Source organism: Arvicanthis niloticus, chromosome 29 (genome assembly GCF_011762505.2).
Source record: "Arvicanthis niloticus isolate mArvNil1 chromosome 29, mArvNil1.pat.X, whole genome shotgun sequence".
Taxonomy (NCBI): domain Eukaryota; kingdom Metazoa; phylum Chordata; class Mammalia; order Rodentia; family Muridae; genus Arvicanthis; species Arvicanthis niloticus.
The window spans coordinates 24413270-24429318 of NC_133437.1; the positions used below are offsets into that span (position 1 = coordinate 24413270).

Here is a 16049-nt window from a genome sequence, read left to right on the forward strand (position 1 = left end):
CATTCATTCTAAAGCCAAGAAAAAAGCCAGGTTCAGAACTAATTGTTTTAGTTAGGAGAGATGATAGAGGTTCTGGTTAGTCAATAAAATGATGGACTGGGTATTAGGACTATCCTGTACCTCCTCACTGGTACAAATTGGTATAATTATGCTCTAATTGTGTTTTTGAGAGAAAAGGTTTATTTTAACAGGAAGGATGACATGTAGGAGGAGCTAAGGTGAGAGGAAGAGAAGAAGTAAAGAGGAGGAGAAGAATGAGAGGAGAAGCTAGGTGATGAGAGAGAGAAAGAGAGAGAAACAGGGGGGTCATGGAGGCAGATGTTCACATGTCTCCACCAGTCAAAGATAGTGTATATATCTAGGTTGGGTATTGGGTTACACTTCTGATTGAGAATTAACAACCTTATAAAGCCTTTGATTAACATTTAAAAAAATTGTATAAAAGCAAAAAGGAAAAGGGGGCATGGGATAGGGGTTTTCTAGAGAGGGGAAATGGGGAAAGGGGATGGCATCTGGAATGTAAATAAAATATTAAAAAAAGAAAAACGAAAAAAAGAAAATGTTAAAATTCAAAAAAGAATGAAAAAATAAATGCATATTCATATCAATACTGAGAACACCTGTAAGATAGGAAAACAGAGGCAGTTGGTCAGAAAGACTGAGGCTCTTGACTGATTTCTTCTGTATAAGAAGGCCAAAATAAATGCTGGGAAGGCATGATGGGTATATGGGTACTCTCTGTAGCCTTTCTAACATATTTCCTTTTACCAGGTTCTTCAGTACAAGAACATATTCCAATAAGTTCAGAACACATACATGGCAGAAGGTTCCTCCTTACATCCAAAATTCCAAATGTCTTCAAATACACCCAGAGAAATCAGTTCCCAAATGCCTCAAGATCCTGCAAGGAATTTACCTTTTCAAATGTATCAGAGTCCCCTGGTGACCCCAAGAAGTCTAATGCAATCAAGTCTTTCAGTTCCTGAAAGACTTGACCTATGTCACCAGGAGTCCCAAGGGCCATCAAGAAATTCAAGGAACCCAATGCAACCAGGTCCTGTAATGGGCCCAGGTTTACCAATGCTGAGAAGACTGTCAGGCCATCCAAGTCATCAGATATCTTCAAGTCCCTCAGTGAGACCTGGTTTACAAGTTCCCATAGGATCCATGGCACTGACAGATAAATATGGTGACAAACAAACTCACTCTGAGGGTCCAAAAAAGGAACGAAAGGAACGCACTGTGTACACCAAAGAGCAAAAGCACCTGCTGCAGACACATTTTCAGAAGCAGAGGTATCCAAATAGAAAGGAACTTAAGCAGCTGGCATCATTGGTTCGTGGGACAGAGACAGATACAGGTCTGCTCCTCTCTTTTTCCTCAATCCAACAGCACATTAATTCTGTGCTTCTTAAATGCTTAGGGCAGTGTGGACAGTTTTGGGTGGTGGATATTCATGCATTTAATGCTGGGCCTCACATTCTCCATCACCTGGTTGTGCCCTTCCCTCCAAGCCTTGAGCAGGCCTGAGAGACCTTGTTTACCACAACAGACCAAGTGATAGGATCTAGGTGGAGTTACCCACCTTGGCTGCACAGAACACAGAAGCAGAACTGCCCCTAAGCTTGCCTTGAGACATCTCTGACCGTGACTTAGAATGGATTATGGATTATCCCACCCAACTCCAGCCGAAACCAGTAGGGGTTGTGGGTTGGGCCTTCCCCTTTAAATTGAGAGCTGAACATTAAAGCTTTGAGCCTTGATCAGAGAACTTTGTCTTGGCTTCATCTCTTCTCGCCCTCTGCCCCCTTTCATTCCCAGCCCCCGTTTCAGGTGAACCCAGTTGACTTGTGGCCATGGGCGGGTACAGATTGGCGAGCACAAGGTGGGACTTGAAAACAGGGGACCAACTGAGAAAGGCTGTCTTAGGTGGAGCTCCACGGAAAACGGAACAAGAAGAAGAGTATCCTGTGCACTTGGTAAGTAGCAAACTGTATTGATACTAGGGCTAGTTAATTTTTGCAGGCCGTGTTTGCAGGAAGTGTGTTTTAGGGGATACGGTCTAGGTCAGATAGGTGTTCACCCAATGCCTATTTTGTCTAGGAGGTGACAGCGAATTATGGTTCAGGAGAATTCTAAAAGGACATTTTCCCGAAGCCTGTGAGAGCTGCTTCAGGCGAGAGGAGCAGGGTTAGAAGAAATTGGAAAACTAAGAAAGCAGGGCACTGAGGAGTAAATATCAACAGCCACTGCTACATCTCCTAAAGAAAGAGAAAGCGTTAGATCTTGAATATCAGAGAGAGAAAATAAAGGGTTTTGAAAAGCAGTTGTTCTCTCTCTGGGTTATGCCAGCAAAAAAGAATGAAAAGGTTGTTTCAGAGCTCTCCTAGGAACAAGAGAAAATTCAGGAGACGACTTGAGTTTCTCTCTGGCTTCCACAGGAGAAATCCTTAGTTCTGCTTTCTTTGTTTATTGTCTTGTCCTTTGTGCACCAATGTCCACATGTGTCAATTGTCTGTTTTTGTTTTGTTGTCTGAATGAATGGTGTTCTATGTTTCATGTTCAAAAAAAAAAAAAGATAGTTAAAATGCTTGATCCAACTGTTGATCTAGTTTACTTTGGTTTTAAAGGCAGTTGTGATATATACAGCAGAGGTTGATAAGTTGTCCTACACCTGTAGCTAAGAGTCAAGCTGAGCTGGAAAAACCTTCCCAGGAACTGATTGTCAGCATAAGCTGCTTTAAAAAGGCCCAGCAGCTTTTTGGCTTCTATGATAAAGAAGACTTGTCTTTCTTAGAAAAATCTCAGTGATAAGGTGCTTTTCTCTTGAAATTACAGCTAGAAAAGACAAGAAAATTTGGTCTAAATATATAAGATGTGTAGCAACTTCATTGTTGTTTCTGATTGGTTTTAAAAGTGTAAATATGTTCTGCATTTTGTCTTAGACCAAGTGTCACTGCCTGACTTCACTGAGCACTTCTGACTCCTGTATGTCATTTAAGAACTGTTCATCCTGAAGATCAGAACACACCTTTCTCCATCTACCAAAGTATATGGATGAAATTTGGTGACTGATAGTCTGAACACATGAGGTAGAATATTTTCAAGGAAGATTTTCAATATATCAAAAATATACAGATAGTTATTCCACATATTCAATCAATTCAACAATTGAATTGATTCTCTCATATTTTTCCACCAGATACCACCTCATCACATGTACTTCCCTGTCCTGCCATGTCTAGCCACCTTGTAACCCCTTCTCCCAGAGTGAAAAAATAAAAAATTATAAAACAGATAGATTTGTGTTATCTATATTCTCCTTGGAGTATTGGGAGATAATCCTCATGGATTCCCCCATCAATAGAATATATACCTTTCTTCCTACCCCTTCCACTAGCTACTAATTGTTGAAAGGTACACTTTAGGAGCCCAACTAATTTAAGAGTTTTTTTTTTCAGTGCCTCTATGAGAACTATGCTACTTTTTTGGGAGGTGGGTGAGTTGGCATATAAATAGCTGTCATGTCAGAATTCTTCCATATCCCTCTCTCTTGACTGTGAGTATTCAGTCATCAATGTCAGAATAGTGTCACAGAAAGCCCACATACACATGGAAGCTGAACAACTATCTACACAATGACAACTTGGTCAGGGAAGAAACAAAAATTAAATAAATAAAAGACTTATTAGATTTCAAAGAAAATGAAGGTACAACATACCCAAACTCATGGGACATAATGAAAGCAGTGCTAAAAGGGAAACTCAGAGCTCTGAGTGTCTCCAAAAAAGAAACTGGAGGGAGCATACACTAGAAGTTTAACAGCTTATCTGAAAGCTCTAGAACAAAAGGAAGCAAATACACCCAAGAGTATTAGAAGGCAGGAAATAATCAAATTCAGGGCTGAAATCAACCAAGTAGAAACAAAAAGACCTATACAAAGAATCAACAAAGCCAAAAGCTGGTTCTTTGAGAAAATCAACAAGATAGACAAACCCTTAGCCAGACTAAACAGAGGGCACAGAGACAGTATCCAGATTAACAAATTCAGGAATGAAAATCAGGGAGACATAACAACAGAAACCAAGGAAATTTAAAAAAATAATCAGATCCTACAACAAAAGTCTATACTCAACAACCTAGAAAACCTGGATGAAATGAATGAATTTCTAGACAGTTAACAGATAACAAGTATCAAAGTTAAATCAGGATCAGATGAACAATCTAAACAGTCCCATAACCCCAAAGGAAATAGGTGTAGTCATTCAAAGTCTCCCAACCAAAAAGAACCCAGGACCACATAGTTGTAGTGCAGAATTCTATCAAACTTTCAAAGAAGACCTAATATCAATACTCGTCTAACTATTCCACAAAAGATAAAAAAAGAACACTACCCAGTTCTTTCTATGAAGCCACAGTTACACTTATACCTATACCATAAAAATGACCTAATAAAGAAAGAGAACTACAGACCAATTTCCCTTATGAATATTGATGCAAAATACTCAATAAAAGTCTTGCAAATGGAATCCAAGGATACATCAAAGCAATCATCCACCATGATCAAGTAGCTTCATCCAAGATTCAATATATGGAAATCCATTCATGTAATTTAATATATAAACAAACTGAAAGAGAAATACCACATGATTATAACATTAGATGCAGAAAAAGCCTTTGACAAAATACAACTCCACCTTCCCCATTGGTAAAAGTAGCAGAGATATCAAGAATTCAAGGTACATACTTAAATATATTAGCAGCAATACACAGCAAACCAATAGCCAACATCAAACTAAATGGGGAGAAACTCAAAGCAATCCCTTTAGAATCAGGGACTAGACAAGGTTGCCCACTCTCTCCCTACCTATTCAAACTGAAGTTCTAGTCAGAGCAATTAGACAACAAAAAGGGTTCAAATTGGAATGGAGTAAGTCAAGTCATTACAATTTGCAGATGATATGATAGTATACACAGATGACCCCAAAAATTCCACCAGAGAGCTTCTACAGCTGTTAAACAACTTCAGCAAAGTGGCTGGATAAAAATTTAACTCAAACAAATAAATAGCCTACCTCTACTCAAAGGATAAAAGGGATGAGAAAGAAATTAGGAAAATTATACACTTCACAGTAGTCACAACTATTATAACATATCTTGGTATGACTCCAGCCAAGCAAGTGAAAGATTTGTAAAACAAGAACTTCAAGTCTCTAAAGAAAAAAATTGAAGATTTCAGAAGATGGAAAGATCTCCCATGCTCATGCATTGGCAGGATTAAAATAGTAAAAATGACCATCTTACCAAATGCAATCTACAGATTCAATGCAGTTTCAATCAGTGTTCTTCAATGAACTGATCAAGTCTTGAAAAAGAACTCTGTTAGGGGGCAGCTGTACAGGCAGAAGTGTAGGGAACTACCTGGAAAGCAAGACCAATTATTTAATGGTAGGTGTACATTTCCCAAAGTTTATGTCCCCCTTGCTGTGTTGGCCAGTGCAGGTTCTATTTATGAGAGATCCCCTCCTCAGTTCTTCAACTCTTGCCCCGAATTCAGAATCCACCTTCTCTATGCCTCAGTCACCATCACTAGTGAGCCCTCTTCCTGAACACAAGTCTTTGAGTAATTCCTCAGACCAGGAAGGCATGTTCTCCAACATTGGTCAATCCTGTGTGGAGCTCCATCCAAAGACTACAAGATGTATGCAGCAGAAGCAGCAGAAAAAATGGATCTATTTTTCCACCTGTATTCTCACTGGGGTGTAGCCATATTCTTCGTGAACTGCCCCTTAAATAAAACAGAGTGCTTCTCCTCCATCACCCTTGCCAGAAGTCATTATCTGTGGATAGCTGTACTTCAGTGTCCCACCACATTTTAAGAGCTCTTTTCTGTTGATTTCCTGTCTAATTTATTAGTTTTTAGGGTTGGATTGAGTCGGGATGTGATTAGTGGTTGTCACAGAATATTTCCATTCATTCTCTCAACTGTAAGGATGCAGACATTGATATCACCAATAATATCCTTGCTGCTCTTCATAGTCAATGGGAGCATATATTATTGGCATCCACATGGTTCCTTGAGAAAACACAGAGCAGGAACCAAAGAACAAGGAGAATTATCAACCCAGACAAGGCCCACAGAGGCAGCCAGGACATAGATATGGGCTTAGGTTAAAGTACAGGCAACTCTCACTAATATGGTCTTCCAGTTAGAGCAAGGCATGCTGACCCCAGCATGGCCCCTGAATACAGCACAGACTACTTACAGCTATTAGATACAGCATTTCTTCATGGAGTCAAGCAAGGCCTTAGCATTCTCTCTATCTTCTTTCTTCTCCTAATGTGGAAATTACAAGTGTGTACTAACACACTAGATTCACTATGAAGTATAATCAATTAATGAGTTGCAGTAATCTTTTATGGTGTTATTTATACTTTATCCTTAAACCAATAAAGTGATTTTAATACAATTCCACATGTCTGTCTTACTAGTTTACACTGTGCCAGAAGATGAAGAAAATGAAAATCTTGGGTGCTTGAGATGGCTCAGAGAAACCAGTTTAGTTCCCAATATTCCTGTTTTGTGTCTCTCAACTTTCAGGATCCCCAGTTCAGCCTCTTCCACACTCCTTGGAGGCATATGTGCCCATACATTCACAAGTCACATACTGCTTTCATACACTCAATTGAGAAGATAAAATGATGAAGCAGACATTTGTACAGTATAAACAGTGCAAAAAGTTTGTTGTGTTTTACTACACATTTAATATCAACATTCATGAGCCAAAGGCAGGATCTGGGTGTGAGGATGGGAGAGGGAAAAATAGTTCATGATCAAGTATAGGCAATGGGTGGAGGGAGACAGGAGAAAAGCCCTGAGGGCCAGCAGAATGCAACACTGGAGGATGGGAGGTGTGTGTGTGGGATCATGTAGAAACTACCAGAGACCTTGGAGGTTAGAGACTCCCAGGACTCAAAGGGAGGGACCTCAGATAAAATCCACACCAGTGGGGAGAGAGAAAACATAAGAGAGTCCACTTCCAGTAGAAAGACATGTCATCAAGTGGAGGGATGGGGTGGCCATCCCAGAGTCAAAGACTCTGACCCAGAATTGTTCCTGCCTAAAAGAATTGCAGGGACAAAAATGGAGAAGAGACTTAGCATGAGGTCCAGTGACTGGCTCACCTTGGAGTACATCTCACGAGGACGTTCTAAGGCCTGTCACTATTAGTGATTCTATAGTGTGCTTATAGACAGGAACCTAGCATGGCTGTCCTCTGAGAGGCACATCAAGCAACTGACTGAGTTAGATGTATTTACGTATACCCAAGCATTGGACAGCAGCCAGGGATTCCTGTGATTGAATTAGGGGGATGCTGGAAGAATCTGAGGAGGAAGCCAACCCCATAGAAAGATGAGCAGTCTCACCTAACCCGGACCCCCGAGATCTCTTAGACACTGAACCACCAATCAGGCAGCATACATGAGTAGGTCTGAGGCCCCTGACACATATACAGCAGAGGACTGCCTAGTCCAGCCTCAATGGGAGAAGAGGAGCCTAACCCTCGAAAGACACAGGGGAGGGCATCTTCTTGGAGATGGGGGATGAGGAATTGTGGGAGGGAGGACTTGGAGGAATATAACAGTTGGACTGTGAAATAATAAAAGTAATAAAATATGAAATAAACAATATAATGATTACAAAGAAAAAAAGCATGGGCTCTAAGATGGTGTGGCTACAACAAAGTAGCATCAAAGGGTGGGTGAGGATAGTGGATCTGAATGTTGCAAGTGGGAGGAGCCAAGGGATGGGAGGGGCATTGAATTCCAGGGTTGGAGAGATATTTAAGGGCAGGTCTTGTGAGTACAACTCAAATAGACAGGATTGAAGAAGCTGCAGCAACCCTCTGGATTCCTGGTGAGTTGGTGGGCTGCATGAAATGTTTGAGGTTGCTGTGTGAAGGAGATATCATGGTGGAGAATACTGGGAGCTAGTGGAAGAGGAGTCTAGGTAGCTTGTATGGGTGTTTGATTGGTGAAATCTAAAATATGCTCTGTCCACAGGCAGGAGATATTATTTAAAATTAGTAGATGTTTCAAGTCTATCCCATAGATGTGAACACTGAGGACCAGTGACATGCAAAGATTAGAGCAGTCTATGAGTGAGCTTTCAAGAGACCTCTAGGTGCTCTATTCTTCATTCTAGGCACAGGCCTGAGCTCTGGGTTGTATGGAAAGCCTGGATCAGATAGATAGAGAGGCCTGACTCTAGGACAAAGGGACTGTAGGGATTCTCTGATTCATTTCCCTTTCAGTATACATGGGATCCTGAGGATTTCAGGAACAATTGAGGTTGCCCAGATCAGGCATAGTGGTGGTATTCTGACTCAAAATTGTGACATCCAGGATGGTTTTTGGCTGAGCAGGCCCTTGTCTGACTTAAATGTGTAACCATGTTGGATGTTTTGACCACACATTTAATTCCAGGACTCAAGAACCCATGGCAAGTGGTTTTTTGTGATAATGAGTCCTGGCTCGTCTGTATAGTGAGATTCAGGAAGTCAGGCACATGCACATGGAGACTGCCTCAGCCTAAAAAGAGAAAGATTGGATAAATAAAGAAGTGACCACAGTGTGCAGAAATCTGCATGTCCTCTGGGCAGCAGGATGAGAAGAAACCCATTTCTTGAGATGCTCAGTAGAGAGTAAGGACATTTTTTTTCTTGATGGAGCCAAAGAGGGTGAGGAATCCCAAAGAATGGGTCAGTTGTTTGTTACACAACTTTAATCTTTGCACTATATAGGAAAGAAGAGGCAGGTGAGTTCTAGTCCAGCCTTGTCTTCAGGACTCACAGGACAGCAAAGTTCATACAAAGAAACTCTCTCCAAAGAAAAGAAAGGAAAGAAAGCAAATAATAATAATAATAATGATAATAATGATAATAAAAAGAAAGAAAAGTAAATAAAAAATGTCTTCCATCTGGCCAGGATTCTATAAGGTGCTAAGGTGTGGCTCCAGACTGGGTGTGTCCACGGGGTGTGAATACTTGCTGGATGTGAGAGGATGAAATGAGGCACCTGTGGGAGGGTCCTGGATAGCAAGATTCAATAGATTCAATTAAGGCTAAATTTTTGAAATAGGATTTCAATATCAGAGGGGATCTGGGTTAAGTGTAAGAGCCTTCAGATATCCAGGGTAATTAGATCATCAATGCTACTGTTTAGAAGATAAGTGTGGAATGGGGTCCATTGGATCTTGCCTGTTCCATAGCCTTTCATTCTCTGTTTTGAGAGAGAGTCCAGCAGAAAGGAGGAGAATTTGGGACTCTTCTTTTTATTTTTTTAACATTTATGATAATATTCCCATTCTAAAATAAATTTTATTTACTTTTCGTTTTATAGACCTGATTTTATCCTTCTTTTTTAATTCACTGACTGTGGATACCTCCATACCTCCTCCTTCTGTCTCCATGAGGATGTCACCATTCCCACCCCACCCTATAAAACTCCTCTCTCCCTGAGTCCTCCAGTCTCTTGAGGGTTAGGTGTATCTTTTCTGAGTGCAGACCTGGCAGTCTGCTGCTGTATATGTGTTGGGGACCTCATAGCAGCTGGTGTATGGTGACTGGTTGGTGGCCCAGTTTCTGAGAAATCTGGCAGTCCTGATAGGCCTCTTTTTGTAAGCACACCATAGCCTCAGTAATAGTGGCAGACCTTGGTGCCTCCCTTTAAGCTGGATTCCAATTTGGGCCTGTCACTGGACCTCCTTTTCTTCAGACTCTTCTCCATTTTTGTTCCTGCAGTTCTTTCAGATAGGAACAATTCTGGGTCAGAGGTTTAGGGTTGCTTTTGTTTTTGTTTTTCGTTTTTTGCTGTGAGATGGCAACCCCATCCCTCACTTGATGTTCTGTCTTTCTGCTGGAGGTGGGCTCTATAAGTTCCCTGTCTCCACTGTAGGACATTTCATCTAAGGTTCCTCCATTTTGAGCTTTAGTAAAGTTTCTTTTATGAATGTGAGTGCCTTTTTCTTTGGGGCATAGATGTTCAGAATTAAGACTTTCTCTTCATAGATTTTTTTTCCTTTGATGAATATGAAGATCTCATCTTGATTGAAAACCTTTTGGTTTTAAGTCTCTTTTATTGGATATTAGGAAAGCTACTCCAGCTTGTTTTCTGGGGACCATTTGCTTTGAAGACCATTTTCCAAACTCTTTCTCTGAGGTAGAGCCTGTATTTGATATTAAGGTGTGTTTCTTGTATGCAGCTAAATGCTGGATCTGTTTGTGTATCCAGTCTGGTAGCTTATGTCTTTTTATAGGTGAGTGTGGGGAGGGGACAGAAGGTAAATATCATCCTTGCAGCCATCTTGAGCCACATACCCTGGCAAGAGACTTGATTACATCAGCCTATAACAGCTGAGCACACTCTGATAACATCTTGCTTTAGATACCCAGCATCTTCCCTTGGAAGTGTGAGACTTAAAGGTGTGTGACTTAGGGCGGGACTTACAGATCAGATTTAGAGACAAGACATAAGGGCATGACTTAAAGGTGTGACTTAAAGGTGTGTCTTAGAAGTGAGACATATAAAAGGTGAGAGGGAGACAGAAGAGTTCAGTACAACTTGGAGTAGGCATTGGACATTAGACCCTTGGAAGTGGAGCACTTGAGACTTGGAGCTGGAAGAATTATAAGGTATTAGGCAAAGAGTACAACTTGGAGTTAGTTATTAGGCATTGAGGTAGAAGACACTTAGACTAGAGAACTGGGAAGAAGAAGAATTATTATTAGGCATTAGGCACTTAGCAGTTGGAACTTGAAACTTGGAGGCACTAGGGACTAGGAACTAGGGACTTGGAGAGAAGAGAGACTGAGGAATAAATGGGATTGAATCACACTCTGTGTGGTCTCCATTTCTCAGGTCTGTCTTCACTCTCTCTCTCTTTTGCTGAACCCCGACCTGTGGACCAGAGCAGCTAGGGGCAGTACGGGCTCTAACAATTTAGCCCCCAAGGCTTTTGGTAGTGGGGGTCCCAACATTGACAGAGCGGTCTGTAACATTTTTGGCCCCGAAACGTAGGGTAGCTCTGGCCGCAACAGGTGAGTTGAGTGCATTAATATTGAGAGATATAAAGACAGGTGATTGTTACTTCCTGTTATGGTTGTTTTGTAGGTGGCATTATGTACTTGTAATTCTCTCTTTTTGGCTTTGTTGTGAGATGATTAATATCTTGTTTTTTCTTTGGTGTAGGTACCCTCCTAGTGTTAGAAGTTTCCTTCTAGAATCCTGTATAGGGCTGGATTGGTGGATAGATACTGTTTAAATTTTGTTTTGTCTTGGAAGAGTTTGGTTTCTCCATCTATGTTGATTGAGAATTTTGCTGGTCATATTAACCTGGGCTGTCCTTTGTGCTTTCTTAGTGTCTGCATGACCTCTGACCAGACTCTTCTGGTTTTTAGTGTTTCTGTTGAGAAATCTCGTATAATTCTGATAGGTCTGCCTTTAAAAGGTACTTGGTCCTTTTCCATTGCAGACTTTAATAGTCTTTCTTTCTTCTGTGAATTTAGTGTTTTGATTTTTATGTGATGAGAGGAATTCTTTTCTGGTCTAGTCTGTAGATTTCTTGTATGTATAGGCATTGCTTTCTCCAGGTTAGGGAGGTTTTCATCTATAAACTTTTTGAAGATGTTTGCTGGCCTTTTGATTTGGGATTCTTCACTCTCTTTTATATCTATTATTCTTTGATGTGGTCTTTTCATCTGTAATTTCTGACTTATTTCCTAGGTTTTTCTTTTCCAGATTTTTCTGCTCCATTTGTGATTACTGTATTGTTTCTACTTCCACTTTTAGGTATTGGACTGCTTTAATCAATTTCTTCATCTGTGTGATTGTGTTTTCCAGTATTTCTTGTGGGATTTATTTGTTTCCTCTTTAAGTGCTTCTATCTGTTGACCTGTGGTTATATATATATATATATATATATATATCAGTGAATTATTAATATCATCATTAAAGGACTCTATTTCCTTAATGAGATAGGATTTCAGGTCAGCTTCCTGAGTTTCAGGTGTATTGGTGTACTCAGGGCTTGCTGTGGCTGGAGAAGTGGGTTATGATGATGCCAAAGTATACAGGATTTGTGGGGAGCCAACAGAAGGGGAATATCATCCTTGCAGCCATCTTGAGCCATATACCCTGATAAGAGACTTAATTACATCAGCCTACAACAGCTGAGCACACTCTGATAACATCTTGTTTTAGATACCCAGGATCTTACCTTGGGTGTGTGAGACTTAAAGGTGTGACTTAGAGTGGAGACTTAAGGGTGTGACTTAGAGAGGTGGCTTAGAAGTAAGACATGTAAAAGGCGAGAGGCAGACAGAAGAGTGGACAACAACTTGGAGTTAGTTAGTAGACATTAGGGGGTATAACTTGGAGTAGATATTAGGTATTAGGCACTTACTTAGCACTTGGAAGAAGTAACTTGGAACTTGGAGGCATTAGGGACTAGGAAGTAGAAACTAGGAACTCAAGACTTAGACTAGAAAGAGAGGCTGAAGAATAAACAGGATTGAATCACACTCTGTCTGGTCTTCATTCTTCGCATCCGACCTCACACTCTATTGCTGAACCCGGACCCAAGGATTGGAGCAGCTTGGGGTAGTGAGGGCTAACAAGTTAGTCCCCAAGGATTGTGGCAGTGCAGGTTCCAACATTGATAATGCACTCCGAGACATTTTGGCTCCCAATCATGGGGCAGCTCAGGCTGCAAAATTTTTGGCCCCTAACGTGGGGCATGTGTCAATTGTCCAGTTGCCTTGTTTGTAGAGGAACTCCTGGGATGCTTTCAGGCTCTGCTGTCTTCAGGGGAGCAGACTAGCTGGTGGTCTGCCAGGGCAGAAGGCACCAGCCAGAAGTGTATGATCTGGGACATTTTAACATTGGGGGGTGGGTGGGCATCCAGTTGCCAGACTACATGGACTGACAATCTCTTATTAACACAGGGACTAAATGCATATTTGTATCAATACTGAGAACACCTGTAAGATTGGAAAACAGAGGCAGTTGGCCAGAAAGACTGAGGCTCCTGACTGATTTCTTCTGTATGAGAAGTCCAAAATAAATGCTGGGAAGGCATGATGGGTATATGGGTACTCTCTGTAGCCTTTCTAACATATTTCCTTTTACCAGGTTCTTCAGTACAAGAACATATTCCAATAAGTTCAGAACACATACATGGCAGAAGGTTCCTCCTTATATCCTAAATTCCAAATGTCTTCAAATACACCCAGAGAAATCAGTTCCCAAATGGCTCAAGATCCTGCAAGGAATTTACCTTTTCAAATGTATCAGAGTCCCCTGGTGACCCCAAGAAGTCTAATGCAATCAAGTCTTTCAGTTCCTGAAAGACTTGACCTATGTCACCAGGAGTCCCAAGGGCCATCAAGAAATTCAAGGAACCCAATGCAACCAGGTCTTGTAATGGGCCCAGGTTTACCAACACTGAGAAGACTGTCAGGCCATCCAAGTCATCAGATACCTTCAAGTCCCTCAGTGAGACCTGGTTTACAAGTTCCCAGAGGACCCAAGGCACTGCAAGATAAATATGGTGACAAGCAAACTCACTCTGAGGGTCCAAAAAAGGAACGAAAGGAACGCACTGTGTACACCAAAGAGCAAAAGCACCTGCTGCAGACACATTTTCAGAAGCAGAGGTATCCAAATAGGAAGGAACTTAAGGAGCTGGCATCATTGGTTCTTGCAACAGAGACAGAGATACAGGTCTGCTCCTCTCTTTTCCCTCAATCTAACAGCACATTAATTCTGTGCTTTTTAAATGCTTAGGGCAGTGTCCACAGTTTGGGGTAATGAATATTCATGCATCCAATGTTGGGCCTCACATTCTCCATCACCTGGTTACCAATATGGATGAATATTACTCCCATGCCGGGTCTCAGAGACCTAGATATCAGAGTTCCTACTAAAACACAGGACACACTAACTCAATCACCCCAGTCTTTTGATGTCAGGTCATACACATTCTACTTTACTACAACTTTCTAGGCATCTTGAGTCTCAGACTTCTCTGATGCTGACTTGTGAAGTATTGCTATAGAAACTCATATCCAAAAATTTCAATTTGTTGGCCACTTGGGGGCAAACAGGTATTCTTCTGACGTCTCCTTTGTTTTTCAGATCTGGTTCAAGAACACTCGAGCTAAATACAAGCGGATGAATCTCCAGAATATTACAGAAGCTCTGCCAGAGACAAATCAAAGCTCTAAAGGTATTTCTGACTCAACCCATTTACCTGATTCCATACCTGTTGTTGCCACTGAGAACGGAGAGTCCATCTGTCCAGCCACATTTGGTGTGGTTTCCATTCCCAAACTCAACTGCAATCAGGAATCCACTCTGCCTCATTATCAGGCCTGTGATGCTGACAGGTGTAGTCAGCAAGAAACCCTGATTGATGGTTATGTTTCTGTTCCAGCTGGGGACTCTGGTCCATCCACAGCAGTTGAAGTCCAGACTGACCTAGCAGTAGCTGAAGCTCCAGTTGGCTTGGAAGCTGCTGCCCAAGTCACAGAGGATGCTCAAAGTTCAGGTCCATCTGCAGAGGAGCTCTGGCAAAGGATCCTTGATGATTTTGATAATTCAGATGACTGGCTTAGTTTTTCATACCTTCAAGACTGAAAGTAACACCTCTCAGCCCCTTGACCAATCCAGGCCTTTACAGCCATGAAGAAGTGTTAATGTACGTCCTTAAACCCAGTATTTGTGGAAATTATCCAGGCCTGTCTGTACAAGTTTTATACCACTGTGGTTTATATAATGGGATTGTTTTAAAGTAAGTTTAGGTATTTATTCTTTATTGTTAGATTATATGTTCATTAAATAAAAGGAGAAAAAGTTACTGTAAAAGTCTTTTAATACATTATTTTATTCCTTTACATTCCAGTCATTACCCCTTCATCCCCCCACCCTCTCAACCCACAGTTTTTCATCCCACCTATTGGGGTCAGAAGTTTCCTCCTAATATTTATGCATGCGAATGCCTGAATGCATGTATGCCAGTGTCTTGGGACTTGGAGTCAGAAAAGAGTGTAGACTCTCCTGGGGTAAAGCTATAGACAGTGGTGTTCTCACATGTGTGTGCTTGGAAATGAACACACATTGTGGATCATCTGCAAGACTCACAGCAGTGAGCTCTCTCCATTCTTACTGGTAATGATTTGAATCATGTGGGAATATTTGCTGTCAGAACACATAATTCAGAGTCCTTTGGTAGAAAATGATACTTTGTTTAGTGTATATTTGTGGTGACTGTGGGGTCAAGCAATATAGGGATCCACTGCCTCTTCTAACTGTGGTTCTAGGAGCTCCTGTGCTCTCTCCTTGTTTCAGAGGTCACTACCTTCACCTGGATCACTCATACACAAACAGAACATACAATCCTATGATAGAAAAGCAATACATCTGATAAATAAATACTATGAACCACCTATCCACTGAAGTATACCTCATTTCTTATTTACAAAATAGTTTGTTTTTTTTTTTTTTTTTTTTTTTTTTACTTTCAGCACTAATAGCTCACTACATGTGAGGAGAGGTCAGAGGGCAATTGGTAGGAGTAACTCTTCTCTTTCAACCTTGTTAGTTTCAAGGATGGAACACCAGTTCAGGCATTGTAGTAACATGCTTGACCACAAGAGCCACCTACTGGGCTGCCTGCTCTTCTACTTTTTACTTTGACCCTGGGTCTCACTAACCTGCCAGGACAGCCCTAATTTGCCTTCTGGCTTCCTCAGCCCTGAGTGGCTGGCATTACAGATGTGACCCTCAAGCCCAACTTTTTCTGATTTTGAGGAATCACCACATTAATTCTTTAGTGTCTGTACCAGGTTTGACTCCAAGCAGCAAGGCATAAGTGTTTCTCCTTGCTGACAACTTCTCCTGCTTTAGTTTTCATTGGTTTTATTGGTCTTGGCCATTCTGACTAGTCAAGGTAACATGTCAAGCAGTTATAATTTGCTTTGTTCTGATTG

General features: G+C 41.2%; 2 protein-coding genes across 2 annotated transcripts; both read left to right on the top strand.

Moving 5' to 3' along the window:
• Positions 1 to 816: 816 nt before the first annotated feature.
• LOC143440252 (inactive oocyte-specific homeobox protein 2-like) lies at positions 817 to 1530 on the top strand. The gene is made up of 3 exons (XM_076926954.1): positions 817 to 1054; positions 1163 to 1360; positions 1424 to 1530. The coding sequence occupies exons 1-3, from the start codon at positions 817 to 819 to the stop codon at positions 1528 to 1530; spliced, it is 543 nt and encodes a 180-aa protein (XP_076783069.1).
• Positions 1531 to 13236: 11706 nt separating this feature from the next.
• LOC143440301 (oocyte-specific homeobox protein 5-like) lies at positions 13237 to 14697 on the top strand. The gene is made up of 3 exons (XM_076926964.1): positions 13237 to 13474; positions 13601 to 13782; positions 14197 to 14697. Exons 1-3 carry the CDS (start codon positions 13237 to 13239, stop codon positions 14695 to 14697), a joined length of 921 nt encoding a protein of 306 aa, XP_076783079.1.
• Positions 14698 to 16049: the final 1352 nt, after the last annotated feature.